General features: G+C 42.8%; 1 protein-coding gene across 2 annotated transcripts; it reads left to right on the top strand.

The window, feature by feature from the left end:
- Positions 1 to 1,266: 1,266 nt before the first annotated feature.
- On the top strand, positions 1,267 to 18,896 carry adss2 (adenylosuccinate synthase 2). 2 transcript variants are annotated; one of them, XR_015109401.1, is made up of 14 exons: positions 1,267 to 1,546; positions 6,879 to 6,981; positions 8,573 to 8,641; positions 8,727 to 8,777; positions 8,961 to 9,027; positions 11,924 to 12,031; positions 12,691 to 12,772; positions 12,999 to 13,125; positions 14,477 to 14,631; positions 14,997 to 15,121; positions 15,314 to 15,411; positions 15,553 to 15,702; positions 16,669 to 17,430; positions 18,687 to 18,895. XR_015109401.1 is itself a non-coding variant. In XM_086180344.1 (13 exons), exons 1-13 carry the CDS (start codon positions 1,358 to 1,360, stop codon positions 16,719 to 16,721), a joined length of 1,377 nt encoding a protein of 458 aa, XP_086036470.1. In that variant the 5' UTR covers positions 1,267 to 1,357; the 3' UTR covers positions 16,722 to 18,896. The 2 variants fall into 2 exon arrangements, 1 of the variants encoding a protein (XP_086036470.1); XM_086180344.1 differs by having other exon boundaries at positions 16,669 to 18,896.
- The last annotated feature ends 3,714 nt before the right edge of the window (positions 18,897 to 22,610 follow it).

The raw sequence follows: 22,610 nt of genomic DNA, 5'->3' as shown, positions 1-22,610 counted from the left end.
ACATTTTTTTTTAAAGCCGTTTTCTTTGTTTTATATCATCACTAGTTCAAAATCGTATATATTTGTCATAAAAAGAACTTATTGTCCTTTTTAATATTTGTTAAAACAGTTTATTTTTCCAGTTGGTCACTGCTTCATAACAATTTAATTCCTGTCTCTCCTGATGTTCTTGGACACTGTAATAGTTAATTTGAGGAGAACAGATTAATCAAATTAACATCTTTACTGTGGTGAATGCCAAAATTAATCTTGCAAATACAAATGTTTTTTTCTGCCCCAGTATGCAACCAGTTCCACAGCCCAAGATATCCAGTGCTGACCCAGAACTATCCTCAAAGATTTAACTAGACGGTCTTAAAAATGGCCACGCTTACTATTTTTTTTAAACAAATGGCTGTGTTAATCATGTGAGGAAATGGCCTTTTGCGTCATAAATGTATTTTATTAACTAGCCTGTTATCATGAACAGGCCATAATCCTGATCCTGAGATAACGACATTAAAGTTATGAGAGTAGTGGTACGATTTCATGAATCACCCCATCAAAACGCCATCTGACACAACAGTCGCTTAAGTAAGTGGGAATATGGCAGCGTGAAAGCCTGCAATCTACATTTTTTGAAGCTTTTCTTCACCTTTTTTATTATATTAAATAAAATTGAACTTTGAGGTGAGGTAGAACGTTAAGTACACGCATTCCAAAATATGGGATAAAGGTCCAAAGTACACTTATGGCTACTTGTAATCAAGTGAAGATACAGTACGTGAATTTTCCTATCAACAACTGATCTTGGAGTACAAAAAGTACATCCAAGTACTCACATTACAACTGATTTGAGTGTCACCCTAAAGAACATTATTTTTGAGCAGATTCAGACTTGTTGGCGCCTCATCATGAATCAGCTTTCGTTTACGTCTCACATTCTTATTTTTTTTCTAAAACTCACACAAGAACCATTGCGAATTTAGGAATAATATGGATGAATGCAGCAATCTGAGGCAAGCGCAGTGAAGGATAAAGTATTCCATCCGTTTTTAGTGTTGCGAGACTGAATTAAAAAAAAGAAAGAACACAGCTAACCTATCAAGTTGATACCAAAAAGTAATAATCTCACGTTTTTTTTTAAATTTTATTTCTTTTTATTCAACCGCTGTCAGCCACAGCAAGGTCATTAATGGTCATTAGTCCCGGTGACTCAGTGGTGACTCGCTGGTCGAGCCCACACATGAGTACTGGCGCTTGTACGCATGTGCAAGGTGTGCTGCTTCCTCGCGTCACCGTTGCTGTGGAGTGCGCTCCCGCGGTCAGTCCGCTCTGTGTTGCGCACAAGTGCAGTCAGCCCAGGGACCCAGCAGACATGTCGGAAAGTGCGAGTCAGGAACCTGCGCCGCCGCCTAACGGCAGCGACAGCCAGGCGACACGACCTCCTAGACCTCCTGTCGGCAACAAAGTGACGGTGGTGCTGGGGGCTCAGTGGGGCGACGAGGGCAAGGGAAAAGTTGTGGATCTGCTTGCACAAGACGCGGATATGGTGTGCAGATGTCAGGTTGGTTAACCCTCCCTGCTGGCTTCACTTATCTGCTGTCACTTAAACTCGTTCGCGGCGACAAAACAGTGGTAGCTCACTGGCTAACTAGCTACCTCTAGTTTCCTACGAGCTAACCCCAAATTGCTAGCTAACCAACATTTCCCGTCAACGTGTGTGTCTCTGTGGTGTTCTGCTAATGTCACCTTGAATTCCTGCTAGCTGTTTAGCTTCTCAGACACCTATAACACCGTGATGAACCGTCTCCTGTCGTGTGCACATGACAAGGAGGTCCTGAAGGCACCTTTGGCTAACAGAAGTGGCCAGGTGCATCGCTCCGGACTGGGGCTTCATGTGCGCTAAAGCCCGGCGGTTAACTTGCTAGCAACAGGACGGGACTACTGTTGGCAGCGGCGGGGTTCAAACACTTCCAGATGTACATTTAACCTTTGTAACTATTGTATTAATCTTGGCATCACATGGCCTCTAACTTGATGTTATTGCCTGTTGTTGAATGCTGCACATTAAAGTTTTGCGATGTGGGTGGGTCATGCAATGGTAATGCCATAATTAGTTACATAATTCCAAAAACACACTAGTAGATCCCAAAATTTCTATGGGAACATTTTGTAAAATGTTTTTTTCGTTTGTTTTTTTTTGTTTTGCCTGCAGTGCAATGCACTCTTCTGTGTTGGTAGCATAAATGCAGGAGAACAGGCACAGTGGGACTGTGAACACAGTATCAACCAACATGGTTTTGATAAAGACACAAGATGACGTAAGTAAATTGGATTCAGTAATTTTCCAGGGTTTAATTGGAGTGTCCACAATGACCAGTAGGGTTGCGGTGGTATACTGGTTTCATGGTGTGTACTGTGGGATGAAAACTGTCAGTTACACTGTACGTTTAGTTCTCAAAAGGGCTTGTATGGACTTTATGTCCCCGTATTACATAATTAAACAACCCCAGATATACAGGGAGGAGAGTGAGGTGCAAATTTGAAATAAAAGATTGATGAAGTCTGTCTAAATCTGTTAATTGGATCCAGCTTGAGAGCACAGTACGTATATAGCTGCGTTGCTTTTGACAAGGAATAAGTGAACATCCGGATTATATTGTATGCTGGTATGTGTTTAAGTGTACGCAGACTGGAGTGGCTTGAGAGTTCATGTATCATGCTCAAATATGCCTTGATGGTGAGTTGTTCTCTGTTTCAGCACAAAGACTTTGTGTATTTTGGTCTGAACTAACTCATTCTAGTACCCTCCACTTGTTTACAGACCAGCAGCAGGCACGTATGCAGGAGACGGGTGAAGCCCGATTCCTCTTTACAGAACACGTGGATTTGAAATGAAATGTGTGTAAAAGTTTGTGTCAGACATCCAGCCTGACATTCTCTACTCAACTGTTGCCTGTTACACAAGAACGTGAGGGAAAAGGCAGGAAAAACCACTGCTAAACTACGACAACTACTTCTACAACTCATGTCTGAAATGATTCAAATGCTTGTACTCTGACACAGACCACATACTAATAGAGCATTTTAAGTCCAAGGCTGGTCGTACTCGGTCTGCTGGTGTCTGATGCTCAGTCACAGTGTGTTCAACTCATCTCTCAGGACTAAAAATCAGAACCACATGTTGGCAGGAAAGTTATTGTCTGGGCAGCAATGCTCTTGAGAAAGAGTTTAGTCGAGAGCTAACCACAATCTAACTTCCTTTTTTTGTTGAATGAAGATTTTATTGTCAAACTCGGTTATTCTTTCAATTTTATTTCGCTGATTTCAATGTTGTGCTCAACCCGACTCTTCTCCACGCTTGTCAGTGAAACAAAGCAACGCCGCAGTGCGCGAAATCGATCAAGTTGTGGCTGCAACAGGGAGAGAAATTTGACATCGTCTTCTACTTAACTACGCTGCACTGCTAAACAAAACATGAATCTAGAGCAAGAGATTCTTGAGATGCTGTTGCTTTTTCATGTAGTAAATCGTGATGAACACCTCCATGATAAAATATTTTTCAAATAAGAATTATTAGAAGAAATCAAATTTTTACCACATTTCCATTTGTTTCTCTGAGGGTGGTTTTCAGCCCAGGGTGCAGAGATGGTGGCCTTGCAAAATAACAAGATCGGAGCTACACCCCAACAGACGTGTTTCATTTTCTGATCTAAATCTTGCCGGCGGTTTAGGTTGCTTCTAGCTTGCTAGCCGGCTCGGAGTTTGCTGCTGTTTTGAAAAACCACAACACGCCAAAAAGTGAAAGCAGTACAGGCTGTCAACTGAGATAACTGCCCCATGGCAAGTTATTTCAGACTTTCTGGCCATAACTCAATAATTCACAAGCTAATTATGAGAGAGACAGAGACAGAAAAAAGACAAGAGCAAACCACAGACAAGTCTGCTAGCATGAGATGCTGAAATGGTTACATTTTGTTCCCAGGAGGAATAATGTCCATTGGACTTCACGATGCTCTCAAACCCATTTTTCAGGACATGATTCATCTCTGGAACGCCTTTAGGGAGTTCCTTTTGTCCAGAAACGAAACTTAAAGCTTTTCTTGAATTCTTGATTCAACTCCGCCTGACACACTGCGTGTTACACAAGTCTGGACAACCATGAGTGTAACTGCACCTGAGGAGGAAAGGTATCTAGTCTGGACCTAGATTTATCAGATTTAGATGTTGGAGGCTTGTTTTTACAGTTGAGTGAGCAGCTCTTTTTTTGAGTCGTAGAAATCACAGTGACACAAGGGTGTGTGTGTGTGTGTGTGTGTGTGTGTGTGTGTGTGTGTGTGTTACAGAGGGGGCTTGTAAGCTGCTGAAACACATCTCAGGAAAGTAGTCAGCATCCACTGCAGTGGAAGATAGCATATCCACATCCTGCTTCCCCGAGTGAACGCTACACATACCCTCCAACCACAGTGAGAGGTGTTGAGGCTGCAACTTGTGGTGCCGCTTAACTGTGCTTAGGTGTTTCTAATACAAATTACCACCCCTAAACTGACTATTAAATTAAAGAAAACATTTTTAGAATGGATGAAATAAAAACTGAACTGTAGATGGAGGTTTTGTTGCAGGTCTGCTGTTTTACCTCATTAAAATAGCGATTAATGAGATTATGTCTGCTCTCATGCTCCAGACTTCTGCAGTTTGAAGCTCCCATCAGTTCGTCACCTACGGAATGAGAAATGAAGAAATTTGAGCGCGAATGAACTGATTAATTGGTTTCGATTAGGGCTGAAATCATCAGGATAATAAATAATAAATTGATCAGTTGTTAACATAGGGTTGCAAGATATTGGATCTTTTGGTGAATCTACAGTTGATTAACCAAGCAATTAAAAAAGCAGATTAGTTTTAATAATAGTTTGTATGAGCTCAATAAAATATGTGATATTTCTGAAGGGATGTAGTGCTTTAAAAAAAAAAAAAGAAGAAGAAGAATAAATAGGCTAGAAACTTCAGCTGAGGTGGTTAACTCGACGACTCAACCCTAATCTGTGTTTGGTAGATTTGAGCGTGAATTCAAGCGCTGTTATTCTGCTGGAAGAATAGAAACCTACCTGAATCAGGCTGTAGGGCTCTAAAACAAGCTCTTCAAGTTACACCACTGACATTTGGTTCCTGTAGCAACATGTCTGACATACAGTACTCAGGGCATATTTATGTATTTGTCACGCACAGAGTTTGATTCAATGTAGATTCTGTCCCACTTGACAGTTGCTATGGTAACGCTTGCTGAAGACGAGGCTTGGTTAGCTGAGGCAGTCCACTGAGGCGGTGTTGGTCTTTTTGACTGGACATTTAGTGAGTACGCACAAGAGCTTTGAAGACTGAAAAGAGCCACTATGGTACGACTATTTAAGTTTCAACTATCAAAGGAAAGTGAAAGTGACACCACAATAAAGTCAATAAATACACAATTCTGGATTTTTAATGAGTGAATTTGAGTTTTCCCCCCACAAATTACAGCAAACTGAGCTGCAACGACTGGCCAGTTAAACCCTGACCACTAAAAAGGCCAGAGTGCGTTTACCAAAATAGCCTTGTGATACACTGTAAATACAAAAATTGTGTTTATAGCTGCTTTAATAAATGAGTCATACTTGATGCGTTTCCATGCATCGGCTCGTGTCGGCCCCCCCTGGTCTAAAGCGAAGCAGTGTCGGGTTCATGTTGGTTCCTTGTCAGTAGAAAGGTAGCGGGCTCAGATCAGATAACATGTCTGTAGCCATTAACCCCAACAGTAAACCTGTGCTTTTCTTAGATCCTTGGTTAATTCCTAAGTGTTATCAAAGGAACCTCAATCACCCGTCATTTAGTTTTCATCCAAAACTCCTGACTTGTGTTTGTTTTCCCTACTTTCTCTGGAAAAGCGCCAGGCTCCAGTAACGTCAGGTGAACAGTTCGCATCACATCAACCCTAAACTAAACGGATCGTCTTTCCTGACACCACAGTGTTAATCTGTGGGACCTTTTAATTGTAATCTCAGAACACGGTGGATAATCCGTGCCACCGTAACCGGCCAGTACAGTAGCAGGTGGTCAAGGATCAAAAGTTTCTTCCAGTGGCAGCGAAAGGCCGATCATGGGACTGTTAGATGAGCGGAGTCGTTCTGTTCGGGGCGGTAGATCGTAAAAGTATTTCAGTGGCGAGGCCTCTGCCCCCCCCCCCCCCCCCCCCATCGATTTCCCCTTCTCTACCTTCAGGGCACTGGTGTTGCCAGGAATAACTCAGTGTGGTCAAAGCACATGCTGGGCTTGATTTATATCCGCAGGCAGCAGCTCTAGAGACACACCCTGGTCACAGGACTGGGAGAGTAGATTTGGCACCTCAGGTAGGGAACAGTGACGCACACTTCATAAGCACGGACACATTCACCGCTGCCTTATTATCAGGTACCAGCACATCCCTGAGATGATTTTTTATTTCTCTTCCCCAAGATCATCTGTGTTTTTAAAAACAACAACAACAACAACATATATTTCTCAGTATTTTCTACATTTGTTATTTATATAAAGGTCTTGGGAGCAACGAGTTTTGACAGGATCTGTCCACCTTTTTAAGAAGGAGTGGATACAAGATTATTCTCACCATGCTTAATCCTTTTAACAACCCGTCTCTCCTGACGCATCAGTCATCAGGTTTACATTGGACCGGGACCTTAAGTCAAGTTTGGTTACGAGTCTCCAAGCAACAGCACGGAGCAGTGGACATACTAGCAGTCCGTCGTTTATGTTTGTAGCGTGTCGCTGCTTGTGTAACTATTCATCTTGCGTTCCAGCTATGCCAAACAAAGTTGGGAGCCTCCGTTAGACTCCTAACCTCTGTGTGCTTGTCTCTTCTGCAGGGCGGCAACAATGCGGGACACACAGTGGTGGTTGATTCAGTGGAGTACGACTTTCACCTCCTCCCCAGCGGCATCATCAACCCCAAGGTCACCGCCTTCATTGGTGCGTTACACACTGACGCAAGCCATCAACATACTCAGACACACACACACACACACATTTACTCTACCATTTATGCACAGACTCTCCCTCCAAGGACTTTTTTTTTTTTTTTTTTTTTTGATGAATTGATTGCACCTCCTTTTAGCCCGGCGCTCGTCATCGCCAGCAGAGCGTCCTCCATTTTGACGAGTACAGCGTGTGCAGTCAGCTTGACGTGGAGCCAGACTGCAGGCTACATCGCATCCACTCATCTGCAGTAACTTCATTAGCTAATGGTCTCTTACTCCTTCCCTCGTTCTGGCTCTGAACCCTCCACACATCTGCACTTCAGCGTGTGCAGCTGTGAGATTGATTACGTGCAGCTGTTTGTGTCTCAAGGCACCTCATCAGTATACGCTCTGGACTGTATCTTTTTATTACGTTCAGTTTGATGCTAGTCCTACCAAACAGTACCATGACTAACATCCTTTTGAAGCTACTTCACGAGTTAATTAGACACTCAGCTCATTGATGTTTCCTTCCTCGAGGCAAAAAACTGTCATAACAGCCACTGATCTTTGCTGGAAGGTGTTAGGATTAATTTTTAAAGGTGACAAGTCTGTCGTTCATGGTTGACATTTTATTTACAGACCGAACTTGGCGCTCCAGCAGCTTTAGTGTCTCTTCCTTGATGATGCTGTGTTTATTGCGCGTCTGATTTGTGTCGAGGAGACGATGAGTCATTCAGGGAGCTGGGAACAACGGCGCTGTGAAGGGACTCAGGAGTCGTTGTCATCCCTAAGATATAAGTTTTCCATCTGTAACTGGACAAGTGCTGCAAAAGGATGATCATTTCTGTGGAGGACGACCATGTACAGCTTCATCAAGAGCTTTTACATTAATCATACTCTCTGCTTCTGTTGCCTAATCTGGCATTTAAGATTGCTCTCACAGCTGCAGCACCCCTAATGACTGTAAATGCTCTATTGATCAAACTGGGAGACCAACGACTAACAGGAGATTATTTGCATTGCTAATTACTAAATTAAAATGCTGAATATTGAACACAGCCAGGCTAACAAAAGGTCAACCCTAAATTTTCCCCCTCTTCTGATGTTTTAATCGTCTCCTCTTCTTTCTTTTTTTTTGTCCGTCTTGTCCGTAGGGTTACGTCAAAACTACTGTAATAATTCATATGACATCTGAATAATCTCAGCCCAGTAGTGTGCAACTGATAACTATTAATACGCAAGATTTTGTGTGGTTTATTTCCTGCTTAGAGTTTATTTTAATACATCGATTGTTTGCTTTCCCTCTGAGTGCATTAGCTGTTTCTTTGTTCCAGAGTGGAGACAGATGGATTTCTGTGTGTAAAAGTACTGTCATGCTCTCCATCCCCGGTACGTTCATGTCCTCCAGCTGTGGAAGGGCATGAATGTCCTTCTGTGTTGTGTTCGGGTCGTCAAGTTCTGGAGCTGTAAATACACATTAGTTTCCACTCAGTGTTTTTTGGGGTTTCACCTCTTTGTTTCCTCTCCTCACTTAAATCAACTCACGTAAAGTGATGACTTAGACGAATACTTCAACATGTCACATAAATTTATTACTACAGGCAACGGTGTCGTGATCCACCTTCCAGGCCTGTTCGAAGAGGCAGAGAAGAACGAACGCAAAGGACAAAGTGAGTTCAGAGAGTTTCTAACAAGCTGTAACTAAACCAGACTCTGCTTTTGTACGTGGAGATTGAAACTTTATTCTATGCACAGGTCTAAAAGACTGGGAGAAAAGGTTGATCATCTCAGACAGAGCACATATCGGTAAGTTCCTCCAGGTTGACACCTGGACCTTTTTATTTTTTAATCTGTGTGTGAGTGAATGAGTGTGTGTGTGGGGTGGGGGTGGGGGGATGAACACATTAAAAAAAAATATGTGTGGACGTGTGAGCACTGCTTTCTCTGAGGTGTGTGAGAGTGTGTGTCCCCTCTCTCCCTCCTCCGCAGTGTTTGACTTCCACCAAGCAGTTGATGGCGTTCAGGAACAGCAGAGACAAGAGCAAGCAGGCAAGAAGTAAGACACCAGTTACTTAAAAATGGTTGCAGCACACTCACACACACACACACACACACACACACACACAAAGTCGAGGAAAGGAGGGAGAGATCAGATCAGTTTCTCTGAGGAAGATGATAACTAATGAGTCTTATCGCCTTCTGAGACACAGTAAAAGACACAAGGAAATGGTGTTGGTCACATGACACCCAAAACAGAACGGGAGTTTACAAATAGAAACTGCAGCATTTCTTGTTTTCCTCTCTTCTGATTGATTCTTCCCTTCATTCTGGATGATTTGAGGGCTCTTACTGCTAAAGTGTAGGAATCAAAAGGTGGTTGCATTTTAATCTGTAAGAATTAGCAGATTACCAGAGCGTTGTAGCGTGATTGAATCGAACAACTGAAATCCTTGTGACTCAGTTTATCATCAGAATTACGTTGACATTGTTAGTTTAAGCCAAAAACTGTTGGAGATGTTTTTTCTGTCTTTGTTGTTAACGTTTTTGATTTTCAAGTATGAGAAGGACTGATGAACGTAAACCGCTGTGAATGAATGTTCAGGAGGGAGAATGAGGCTGACTTGACACGACGGAGGAGAGCGAGCACTTTGTGGGAGGCGCTGAAACTAAAGAAATGATCAGTCCACTCAGGAGTGAATCGTGAAGCGTCTGCCCTCACAAGTACAGACGCCAGCTTGAAGAGAGCACACAAACCAGACAACCACTAAGTTTATTTTTGGGCCTGTTATCAAGTTACTCACCAAATTAACATTAATTAGCAACTGTTGTCGCAGGCAGTGTGTGTGTGTGTGTGTATATATATATATATATATATATGTGTGTGTGTGTATGTGTGTGTGTGTCATCTTAACATGGGAAAGTGTCAGCCTAAATTCAGAAGCTGCAACTTGAATATTATCAGTGGATGAATGAACTCAGTCTCTCATTACTGAACATAAATAATGGGAATCTGTTTCTGTTTATCGGGAGTCTTTTTTTTTTTTTTTTGAAACTCTGTCAGAAGTTATGTTTTTCTACAGCGCGTGCTTTATTTTTTGGCCAGAGGCATTATAATAAGTTGATTATGATCTTCCCTGTCTACTATATGTTTGGCCCAGGCAGTAAACCATCCTGGTGTATGTGAGGAATGATAAGATAAGCCTGTGGGGTATTCAGAATATTAAGCTGAAGAGAGCCCCTGTATATTCCTGTTGAAAGCTGAGTCGTCTGTAGCAGCTCAGGATGAAAGTGCCAGCCAGTAACAGCATTTGTTAGAGCCAAGAGGGGTGAGGTGGTGGGAGGGTGGGGGGGTTATTTTCACTAGGGTGTCCTAATGCCACAGTCATTATAAGCTTTCAGCAGATTGCTCCTACAGCCTGGTGGATTTCCAACATCTCCAGGCATCCAACGAGCTCTGCTGCTGGAAGTCAGAGTGACAGAAGACAGTTTGGTTTAGTCAGGACTCTCAAAATTAGGAAGAGCGCAAGCGTGGGTTGAAAACGCACGACCGAACTGTAACGCGTGAAGATAACGGAGTAGAAGCACCGCCAGGTCCACATCAGGTGAAATACATGTCTCCGAGGCGATGTGATGTCATCAAGGTGTTAGAGACGAAAGACAGCCAATCCCGGGTGTTGTGTTAAGCCGATCTGCTCCAAAATTCAGGGTCTTCTTTGCCCAGGCTCCACCAGCTTGGGTGGATATCAGCCTGGTAGCTTTGACATAACCCGGTTAACAGACAAAAACCAGCAGCGATCACGTTACCTCCTCAGCGGAAGAAATCATCCGTTCCTATTGAAACCAGTAATTTGAGGCGTTGCATTGATCCGTTCTCATCATAACTCCAGAAACACCCACACAAACAAAAACAGGTGTCCTTGCTTACAGGTGAAAGCAGCAGCAGAGCCCTTGAGTTACGATACAGTCAAAACTGACCCTGATGTACAGTGTTCTGATGCTGCGACCAGCTCAGTGCGGGGAGGGTGTGTGTGCTCGTATCATGTGTTTTCCCTCTACAATCAATGACAGAACTCGATCAAGTGTACTGGTTTAGTATTGACACGAAAGAGCAGGTCTGCACTGTTTGCTCCCAATAAATAACGTCATTCTCTCTCTCTCTCTTTTGTTTTTTGCAAGGCCTTCCTCAGAATTTGAAATGTAATTCCATGCTTGCTGGAGATATTTTCAAACCCATTTCTAAATATATACTGTATGTCCATGTTAAGGCTTATGTTGGCTGCACAGAGTGCGCGTTCTCACACACACACACACACACACACACACACACACACACACACACATTACACTGCATGTTTTACACTAAGGGATCGTTTGCATGTAAGGTAGGCAAATGCTAATGTGCTAAGCCTTGCTTTTAATAGGCCTTGTTTCCATGCCGAGCGTGCCATGTAAATGGTTAGCAAGTTTATGAGGATAGCACTGTGTCAGTAGAGGTCTCAAGTGTAAAGGTTTTTAGTGTCTTGATGATGGAAGGATGAGGACGTTCATAGAAAGTGGTCTAGTGACTCAGTCCTTGTTCCTTCGCTTCGCATCACTTGCTGGCACTAAATGCTCGATCAGTATTTGACATCTGATTTAATTATCAACCTTTTTGACTCACTTTGGTGATGTAAGAAAACTTTTTGTTTAAAGGAACTCCCCCCTCACCCCCCCCAAGGATTCTGTTGGCATCATTGTGAAGTCGAATCACGACTTTGCTACGACATGTATTTATTGTCACATTTAAAACTATTGCACACACACCTGAATGCTGCCGAGGAATTTCAGAGTACATAGGTGGATGATGTGGTGATCTTTGGAACTGTATAAAGGAATGTCATGTCCCCATCTTCCTCCTCTCTCTCTTGCTCTCTCTCTCTTGCTCTCTCGCTCTGTCTCTCTCTCACTCTCAGCCTGGGGACGACAAAGAAGGGGATCGGTCCAGTGTACTCAGCCAAGGCAGCGCGCAGTGGCCTCAGGATATGTGACCTGTTGGCTGACTTCAATCATTTCTCCGAAAGGTTCGCTCCATAATTACAAGTTTGTATTCAATGTGGATAAAATGACCTCTTGAAAGGACATGATGATTCAATACCATGATTTGGGATCCTCATTTATTTAGGGACTGTTGGTAGAGCTGTTTGACTCAACTCCTACCAACACTATTTTTCTTATTAGAAAAACTGTTTATTTTGCAAATTGACCACACAAACCTGTCCCCGTATGTACGACCCAATCCAAAACAGGCCTTCAGCCACATAGACTTGACACAATAAAACAACAAAGAAGTTATTTCCGTGCATTTCTCTTGCGTTGTCACGGCATCTGAGTCGTTGTGAAGGTGAATACACAGCACAGTTGTGCGATTGTAACGTTTCTTCCCCTGGTCATGAACGTTGTTTTGACTCAGGTCGGATTAAACAGTGCTGAAATTAAAAAGAAGAACAAAGGAAAAACAGTAAATGGAAATAAATGCAAATTTTGTGTTTACCCTTGTTTGTCTAGTGTTCCTCAACTTCACAACTCTTCAGATGCACCGCAGGCACACGCGGTGACGTGCATGTAGACAGTTAGCTGTCTATCCCGAGGCTCTGCAGGTTGTAAAATTATTTGGTTCGAGTGCTTCCAGAGTTTGTAAGCCAAATGCAATTACTATTAAAATGAATTTTGCTTGCTGCAGGTATAAAGTACTGGCCAGACAATATAAGTCCATGTACCCCACACTGGAGATCGACATAGACGGGGAGCTGGTCAAATTAAAGGTAAGGCATTTACGTGGAAACCGTTACGAGAGACTCGTGTGTGTGTTTGTTCATGTGTCAGCAGACACATTTAGATTGGACAAAATTGACTTCATTTTTTTATGTTTGCAAAGAGTTTCTTGACGTTGCTTATTGGGTCGCCATGCTAGAATTTGAAAAAAAATCATGGAAGTATTTCCGTATGCATTTGATCAAGTGTCCTCTTTATGTTATGTCTGTTTGGAAGGATTATGTGGAGCAGATCAAGCCTATGGTGAGGGACGGTGTGCACTACATGTACGAGGCTCTTCACGGCCCCCCCAAGAAGATCCTGGTGGAAGGAGCCAACGCAGCGCTGCTGGACATCGACTTTGGTCAGTAATTCACCTCGCGGGGATCTGTGATCCAGTGACCTGCTAACCTATAATCTCTGTATAAAATAAAGGTTGCTTCTAATTGTGAATGCATCTCCATCGACCTGGTGACGTTGCGTTGAAACATTTCAGCTTTGTGATGCTCTTTACAAAAAGCCCGCTTGGAGCTCCGACTCGCGACGAGGGTAAGTTTACTAACTCCTACTGACGTGTGCCGGTGCACAGCTTTGGTGGGCACGCTCACAAGACAAAACCACAGCGGACTGTGCATGAGCACTAAAGGCACCCTGAATCAGCAGTCTGTCAACCGTCACTGGATGAAAGCGTTTTCCTTTTTCTTTTCTTTTTTTCTTTTCTTTTTCCACCGACAGTTAATGACACACCAGACTAAACATACTAATCTTCTGGGGGTTATGGTGCGTCACCGTGACAGCAGCTGACCTGTCATTCGAAGCAGTGACGGCACTGAGCAGATTAGTTTCCTGTTGAATTCCAGCATGCAATGTTATCAGAACACCACTCCGGTGGTGTGAGGAACCAGTTCGGCAGATCGTTATCGAGCTTATTTGTTTCCAGAACCTGTCAGCCTGAATTCACCAGCATGTAGAGTGTCACTGTTTGTCTTTGTCAGAACAACCTGATGGACACAGCCGCTGTTACAGGGATCAAACTTTGTGCAACGATGGATTTGAACACTTGGATGCTCTGCATGCAGGCAGCTTTTGGTATTTCGACATAGATTCTCAAGCTTTGTTGGTTCTCGGTACAGCTTTTGAAAACATGCACTCGCCCAAAAAGGAGATATGGAAGTTGAGTGAGTTTTTAGTACCTCGGGCGTTCTTCCAGCAAGTTTTTAAAAATCTGTTCCGAGAGCTGCTTGTTGGGTGAGAGTCTCTCATTTCAAAAAGCTAATTATTCCCAAAGTGTGTTTTACATAGTTCGGTTGGAATTTTTCTCACGAACCAGTCAGCATTTAAAGGATTTTAACATCTCGACAAGCTGTAGTTTGCTTGGCATCCAGTGATTGATGAGAAAAGCAGTTCTCAGTCACATGACACACTGGTCCCCGCTGGTCAGCCAGCTATATCAGGACAGGCACTAAAATAAACTGATGTGCTGCGTCAACATGGGGGTCTTATCTGGAAACGGCTCACAGCCCACATTGCAAACCCACTGGACCGTGGGTGGAGGATATAAACGCTCGAATTTAGAGAAACAATGAATCACCAGGATATCGTGTTGTGCAGCACAAGCGTATCCCTAAAATTTTCACTATTCTGTTTATCACATGACACACGATACCGAGCGTAGTGAAAGGTGTGATCAGGCTTCACTCATGGTGTCATTGCAGGGACGTATCCGTTTGTGACATCGTCCAACTGTACGGTGGGCGGGGTGTGCACGGGTCTGGGCATGCCACCCCAGAACGTCGGGGAGGTCTACGGGGTGGTCAAGGCCTACACCACCAGAGTGGGCATTGGTGCTTTCCCCACGGAGCAGAGCAACGTAAGAGGGCACACACGGGCACCTTAGAATAATTTGGACAAGGATGCCGCAGAATGAAGAATTTGAATCTAAAGGTGTCAAAAAGCCGAGGAATCAAAAAGGGAAGAAAAGCTCTCCTAGGCTTTAATCTGCCAGCACATCATTGTGTTAAAGACACAAGAAGACAATTAGTTTTGTTCTTAAACAGCACCACCCAGAGGAGATCCTGTGACACTTCATCTCTTATACGCAGGCTGATTCCAACTGCATCTTCATTTGTGTTTTTTTTTTTTTCTATAAATATTAAATTGTTGAATCTCTTTCAACAAAAAAAGGTCAAAGTTATTAGTCTGACCATGTTTATGACTTTTTTTTTTAATCTGTAGGAGATTGGAGAGCGGCTTCAGACGCGTGGTAAAGAGGTGGGAGTGACCACAGGCAGGAAGAGGCGATGTGGTTGGCTGGACCTGGTGCTCATCAAATACGCACATATGATAAATGGATTTACTGCGTGAGTTTGAGGTTTTTTTTTCCCAAAATGAGGCTGTAATCTTTTTTTCCACTGCGACTTAGAACAAAACTAAAGCTGAGCATGATTTTTTTTTTTATCTGATTTTTACACGTCGTGTTCCATCTACACACAATTTGGTAACAATAATGGGACCTTCCTGTCTCTCTCACCCCTTCCACCCCCCCACCCCAGTTTAGCTCTGACCAAACTGGACATACTTGATGTGTTCTCAGAGATCAAAGTGGGCGTAGCGTACAAAGTCGACAACCAAACCATACCTCACTTCCCAGGTGAGTTGGAGCTGCTCGTTTGGGAGCTCCGTTTCAAAAAAGAAACAGATCCCGTTGCGTCCTGGAATGGCTAATTGTGTTACGTCAACCACCTCCCCACCCCTCCACCCCCCTCCTCTCCTCCCGCTGACTCTGTGCCAGCCAATCAGGAGGTGTTGCAGCGCGTGGACGTCCAGTATGAGACGCTGCCCGGCTGGAACAGCGACACCTCGGCTGTTAGAAGCTTCGAGGAGCTGCCGGAGAACGCCCAGAAATATGTCCGCTTCGTCGAGGAGCACGTTGGAGTGCCTGGTATGAACTTCACCGTCACTGACATACCCACATGGAGACCTGAGCCAAGCATGGCGATTCCTCCAGGAGAGCTTCATGTGTGTCCAGCAATGTACGGGGTTTATAATCTAATGCAGAATGCAGGGCAAAAACTCAGAAAAATCACATTTTTGCAATGAGAGAAAATCGTATCTATGAATGTGAAAGCAGCCCTCCAGTATCCAACATGAGTGAAACTCTAATATCCAACATTTTGGACTCGAGAGCGACTTTAAAGTAAAATTGTTGCGAGGTATTTTCATTCAAATTAATTCTATGAATTTTAAGTTAGGGTAAATATTTTTTCACCGATTGTTTTGAGGCACAGCACGTAAGACTCTGGCTATTGGAGACATCTCTTTTAATCTGAAATTATCGATGAGTGATGAGTCCTCATCACGGTTAAGAGTCTCACATTTGGCGGCTGAGAGCCTTGGAAACTCCCTTTCCCACACTTTCTGACACGTGACAGTTGAGAGCCATTTCTGTCTCTCTGAAACCTGACAGTCTGACAATCACGCCCACAGAAATAAACCAGGTTTGACCTTCGCTTGCTAGCGAGTCCTTCACATCATGTCTGTCCCTTTTTTTTATGCGAATAACCGAGATCATCATATCTGCAGTTACATTTACTGGAGTGTTCTATTTGAATCGACCTCCATCTCTCAGCCGCTAGTGAAATTGTTAATTTTATTTATTTATTTTTAACAAAAGCTTGACAAATATATGGTCCGTCAGAGAATTGTTAGGACTGAGCAATAAAGTGTTGTTTATTATTAAATTTAAAGTCAAATTTTTTTAAGTAATCATGATGGTAAGTAGAAGTCATGTTGCCCAGCTCTACCGAGCGACCTGGTTTCTGGAGAGCAGGTGTGACACGCAGGTCTGTGAGTCCCGCTGCAGTCAGGTGGGTTGGACTAACCTGCACCTTCTCCTGTGTGTCCTCAGTCAAATGGATCGGAGTGGGCAAGTCCCGAGAGTCCATGATCCAGCTCTTCTAGATGGAGAGATGGAGGGAGTCAAGGATACCCGCTTCAACATAACACACACACACACACACACACACACACACACACACAGCCTACCTACCTACCTGACTCAGCTCTCTGGCGGAGACGTGACCATCATGTCTGTTTTTTATTGCTTTTACCACTGTATCATCAGACATCAGGAACTCTGCATCAGACTGACCTCCAAGTGTGATTGGTTCCCTAATCGTCCTCATCAAGATTTTCAACTGTAGGACAAGAGTTCCACCTCCATGCTGTAGCCATTAACTGTCAGACACACACGACTCAGTAACACCAGCTGCTGCGAGGTCTGATAAACACGAGGGGATGGACTCCACACACACACGCACACATAATCTGACGCCGACACTCTGGAGCAACTGTCCGTGGATGTTTGGTTGGTCAAACGTGTATTTTTGTTCATCTATGCTGTGTTTTAAATGCGCTGTGCCAGTCTCTCGTAAATTGGTTTTAACCTCTGCACTCGAGATGCTTTTGGACTTCATGTGCTTTATATTTTATTCCACCTCGTCCTGAAGCGATAAAGGGATCCTTTAATGTTTGAAATTTTGTCTTTAACGACTTGTTTTCAACCAAAAAGTTTTAGCTTTGACGTACCTTGTAGCTCTGGATTGGTTCCCGGCGAGAGGGCAACTCTCATCTTTCTGTACCGTGATGATGCACGTTTGATTTTTGACAGGTGAGTTTCCCTTTAACCACTACAGACGATCCGGTGTAACTGTCCCTGTTATTTTTCTTTTCTTTTCTTTATTATTACTTTGATTTATTTGCACTTTGTAAGTCAATTATATTTATACAGTCCTGTATACAGCTGGCAAATCAGCCTTTAAAATCATAACGACACGATCTGTCATTGTTAGTTAATCCATTTTGATCTGATAGTGGTGGTAAATGATAAAAATAAAAGAAAACTATTTGATAACAGTAGGGTGAAGAAGTTTTCCCAAAATCAAAAGGATGGCCTTTTTTCTTTTTTTTTTTAATGTGTGTATCTGCTCCAGTAGCTGAGAAAGGTTTAAGTGGATGTTGTAGAGTTTTTCAGAAAACCCTCAGGAGGTTATTTTAATAAAAAATTTAAGGTGAAAATGGGTAAAGATACTGTATAAAGTCATAAGAGAACATTTGACTTGTCGATTAAACCTACAGTCCACTTAAAATTATACCATCATATCCGCTAAAGCTGGGCTGGATGAGATTTAAAAGCAGACGAGGCAGACTTCTTTTTTTTTTTAGGCATTTTTTAATATAAAAAGCCAAATATGAGTGATTTGTACAAGGGTTTATTGTATTTACAACTTGGACGTTGTGGGCTTGGTGGTTTGAGCCTTTAATTTTGAGGTGGAAACAAAGCAAAAAATGAAATGCGAGCGTGACTAATATCCCTCATTTTGAAGTTAAAATCATGGGTAGTGATGGCTGCAAGGTACTCTGAGGTGTCTGAAGTTTGTGTGATTTATAGTCAAAAGTTTTGGCGTGAAACAAGGCAAAGGGTAATTTATATTTTCAAAAACTCCACTAAGATGAACATCAGGAAGCTTCCTCATTTCATCAAAGCAGCCTCAGATGTTTGTCCTCGTTCAAGGGTTCCTAAAATACACATGGGATTCCTTAAAATCAAAGTTATTTTTTTATATGAATTATTTTGCCATGGTTGCCAAAACAAAGTTCAAATTAATCTAAATTTGAAGTGTTCCATTACCTCCAGGAATAGTGGGGGCCACAGGTCTCTGACATCTTTCATTTAGGGATCGGGGCCTGAAACATCAACCATGTGACCTAACTCGCCTGTGTCCTCATGACATCACTGTTGTTTCTTCTTCTCTTGTGTTCCAGAAGGATTTCTGTATCTCCATTTTATGTCTTTTCGATATATGACTGCCAACTTTCACTTTTTTTTAGCAGCTAAACTTGAGATATTTGCAACACAATCTGCAGGGTTTGTTTCACCGCCGTGTGCTCCAGGGAACCTCGAGGACGGACTGATTTGATGAAGACTAAGCGAATGTGTTTCAGGCTCTAGACTTGCACACAGAAACCCTCGACGCAGCACGTCATGTTCATTTCATCAAGTGTACCTGGCATATTTGATGTCAACGGAAATTTTGGTACCTCCACTAGAATTTGCAATAAAGTTCTGTGGGTTTGAACAAAGTTTGGCTGCGGAGAGTTTGTGGTATTAGTTGGATCACGACAAATTCAAACTAGCTGCTTGTTGTGTTGCTTTATTTGATAGCCAACACTTTTGAAGCAAACCTCTCAAAAAACATTTCTAAATGTCATCTGTTTTATCTTTCTATAACATTAAGTGGCAAGTTAAATGTCAAATTTGACGTCTTCCTACAGTCAATTGAAGCCAGACTCATTACAACACAACTCGTGAAGCTCAGCTCAGTAGGATTTAGCTTATTTTTCCTTCTGCATCACTTCTGCAGAAAGAGCCAGCAATGTATACATTTAGCTTGAAGCTAAAGGTGATCGGTGGCTAACAACAGCCACTATTTGAGTAGAGCACAGCTTAACGCATGAAAAATAATTAACCCTTTCCCTAAAAGTGTATTCATAACTGACCGATTCATGTAGCTTAGCTAAGCCAAGTAGCTTGCCCTGGCTAACCATTTGTCCCAGTGTGTCTTGCTAATTAGAATTAAGCCAAGAATTAATAAGTTAAGTTTTACCTTTCGGCTGTTCTAATTTACGAAAGACAACACCAGAACCCTGACAATAAAGCGATGTAATAGGATTTGTTTGTTGCTTGTCACATTCATTCATCAAGACTGACTTTGACTGCACAAACACATGAAGAAATGAAGACCTGTGTTTTAACATGGCTCTGCAAACAGTTGGAGGCTTCACAAGAGTGTTAAAGCTTCATTTGTTTGTGTGGGTGGATTATTTCCTTCCACGCCGCAAGTCAAATATGTGGTCGCTCTGTCACAACAGAAGCTGCAGAGTTTATCACGGGCATCACAACTCACATAAATGAGGCCCAGCTTGGTGCTTTGCACTTAAATACATTGAATTTTCAGTTTTGTTTTTCATTTCTTGTACGTTTCGAGAAAAAAAAATTAACTTAGTGAGTACAGTACTACAGAACGTTGTTTACACATCACTGACGCATTACATATTTTTATGTCACAGTAATTAGGTTATTTCTCCTGTTTTGGTACAAATGTAGTGTCTTGTAAGCCCATGGAGGCTCGATATCTCCAGTGCATGATACTTTTACCTCCGTCCTAGTTTATTTACGCACATTCCCTCTCAGTTAAATAGACTTTTTTGTTGTTTTTATTAAAATTATAGATGCCCTCTTGTGGAGTTGTTCATCTCCTGGTGTTAGTGCAATGGTCAAAAGTTTCCTTCCGTCTGAATCAGGTGAGGTCACCTTTTGCTGTTAGAGAGAAATTCGTTTCAGTTTTCTTTATGAACACTAGAGGGAGCCGTTTGACCGTAAATGAGTGAAAACCTTCGCTGAGGACCTGTCAACCTGAGTGAAATTTGTTTTCTCTTCAGGAATGTTTTAGGGAAGTTACAGATTTATATCAACTACTAATAATTTTATATTTTATATTAAATGATTCAAACTTGTCTTGACTGATTTCCAGAGTCTCTCAACAACACGCAGTAACCACAGCTTGGCTTTTAACCACAGCCTCACCTGCAACTCATTTCCCTGCGTTCACCGCCCTTCCTCCCCTGATTTGACTGCGTATGAATACACCGACCTCTAAACACCCATCAACAACTCATCCAGATGTGACAAACTGGGACAAAAACATCAGATTTCCTCCATCAGCTGGACATCCAAACAGCTGGAGAACAAAATGTCCAGATAGAGGCCGTCTCAGTGAATAAAACTGTGTCACCTTGACTCACAAAAGTGGCGTCTGGCACGGCGCCAGGCCTTGTGTGACTGTTGATGTGAGGCTGGACGGTATCACAGCAGGCCGACGGGCACCACTGTCCCACCGTTCACCAATTGGGTCAGGGCTCCACCCCCTTTACCCCTCATCATCTATCACCACCCCCCCACCTTCTCATAGGAAACATTCCCCCCCCCCCCCAACAAACCCCCTCATTTGAATCCCACAGTGAGGCTTCTTTGTCCAGTGGCTGCTGCTGCATTGTGCTGCAAAGGGAAGCTGAGTAAATGGACAAGCAAATGAGTTTTCTCCCTCAGTCAACTGTGGCGTCCGAGCACACGCACACACACACACACACACACACACACACACACACACACACACACACACACACACACACACACACACACAGAAACATACAAGACTGCATGCACACAGTCAGGAAGCCCTTCAAACGTCTCATTGAATTACATATATTCGCTTTTGTGTGCCTGCGACCTTTTGACCTGGACACAAAAGAATGTGTAAGCGAGAGAGAGTTACGAGTTGCTCAACTTTTGTCATGCCCTGCAAATACATGTTTGTTCACCAACTCGAAATAAACACACTTTTTCTATAGCTATCACTAATCTCTGCTGAAAAATGATTCTTTTACGAGGCATCGTGGCGACAGAGTTTAAATTTTGCACTGATGAGGCTGCCTCAGAACATCCACCTGGAGAGTGAGCAAATGACTTCTGCAGAGATGTTTTTAATTATTTCCAAGAAAGACTGGAGTAAATGGGATGAATTACCTCATTAGCTCGTATCTTCCTCTGAAGGTGGCCTGATTTCAAAGGTCAATGAGCTGGTAACATGGGGGTCACGCGTGTGTTTTTGTTCCCACACATTTTTTCCTACATGTTGAGAATGGACATTCCGCCCCAAAGCAAGATGGAAATAAAAGTTTGGCATCTGAAATATTATCTTTTACTGGAGTGGAATATTTCTGCTACCCTGCTCCAGGTCAGGTAAAGACTCGACATGAGAAGGGGGAGAGGGTAAAGGCCAGGTCAGGTCGTCATTCCTCGCAATAAAACTTGAAGAATTTGATGGGGGTTTTTTTTTAAAAAAAGAAAAGAAAAGAAAAAGAAATCTTAGAAGAGCCATGTTTAAATCCACAGCCCAGTGAGCGATTTGTTCTACGAGTGTTGGATTTGATCCAGACGTGGAGAACAAATCGCTCACTGATACGTGGATCGCAACTGATCCCAGCGCCACTGTGGAATGCATGATGGTGGCTGTAAAAGGTGGAGTTTTGACTCCATATCTCTCTTGACCCTCCTTCACCTGCCTCAGCCACCCCCCAACACCCCCCCCCCCCACACACACACACACACACCCCCGCTGTGGCGCTCTGTAAAAGAGCCCAAACACAGCAGATGTGTGACGACCGACACTCTGAACAGCTGTCAGCCCTATATCAGCTCCTTTTTGGTGTCTAACTACACACACACACACACACACACACACACACACACACACACACACACACACACACACACATACACACACACACACACACACACACACACGTGTGCGCACCCCTATGTATCCTTCTCTTCTAGATCTTACTCAAATTTCAAGTTCGGGGAAACGGCCAAATCATTTATGTGACCTTTAATTTGAAGTTAGAAAAAAAATATACAGCCAATAAAAAAAAAGAAAAAAAGAAAACGACAAAACTTCTGCTCCAACATTAAAGGCTCACAAAACTTTCTTTTAGCCACCTCATCAGTCCTTTTTGTCTCTTCATTTATTATGCCGGTAATATTTTTACGGTCAGCCTGACTCACAGGATCCCCTAAATTCTAGTCCCTCCTTTAATCATCAAATGGCGCACAGAAATACAGCCTCAGCTGTCATTTTACTTGGATACTATTCTACTAGAAGTTGCTTGGTGTTAAATAAATAAAGTCTACGACTGATAATCGATATATATTTTACATTGGAGCCTACA

The sequence above is a fragment of the Aulostomus chinensis genome, chromosome 16, assembly GCF_037954235.1.
Source record: "Aulostomus chinensis isolate RoL2024-O1b breed Wild chromosome 16, RoL_Achi_v1.0, whole genome shotgun sequence".
Taxonomy (NCBI): Eukaryota; Metazoa; Chordata; class Actinopteri; order Syngnathiformes; family Aulostomidae; genus Aulostomus; species Aulostomus chinensis.
Note: the sequence above shows the minus strand (reverse complement) of the source record. Positions and strands in the feature narration are given on the sequence as shown.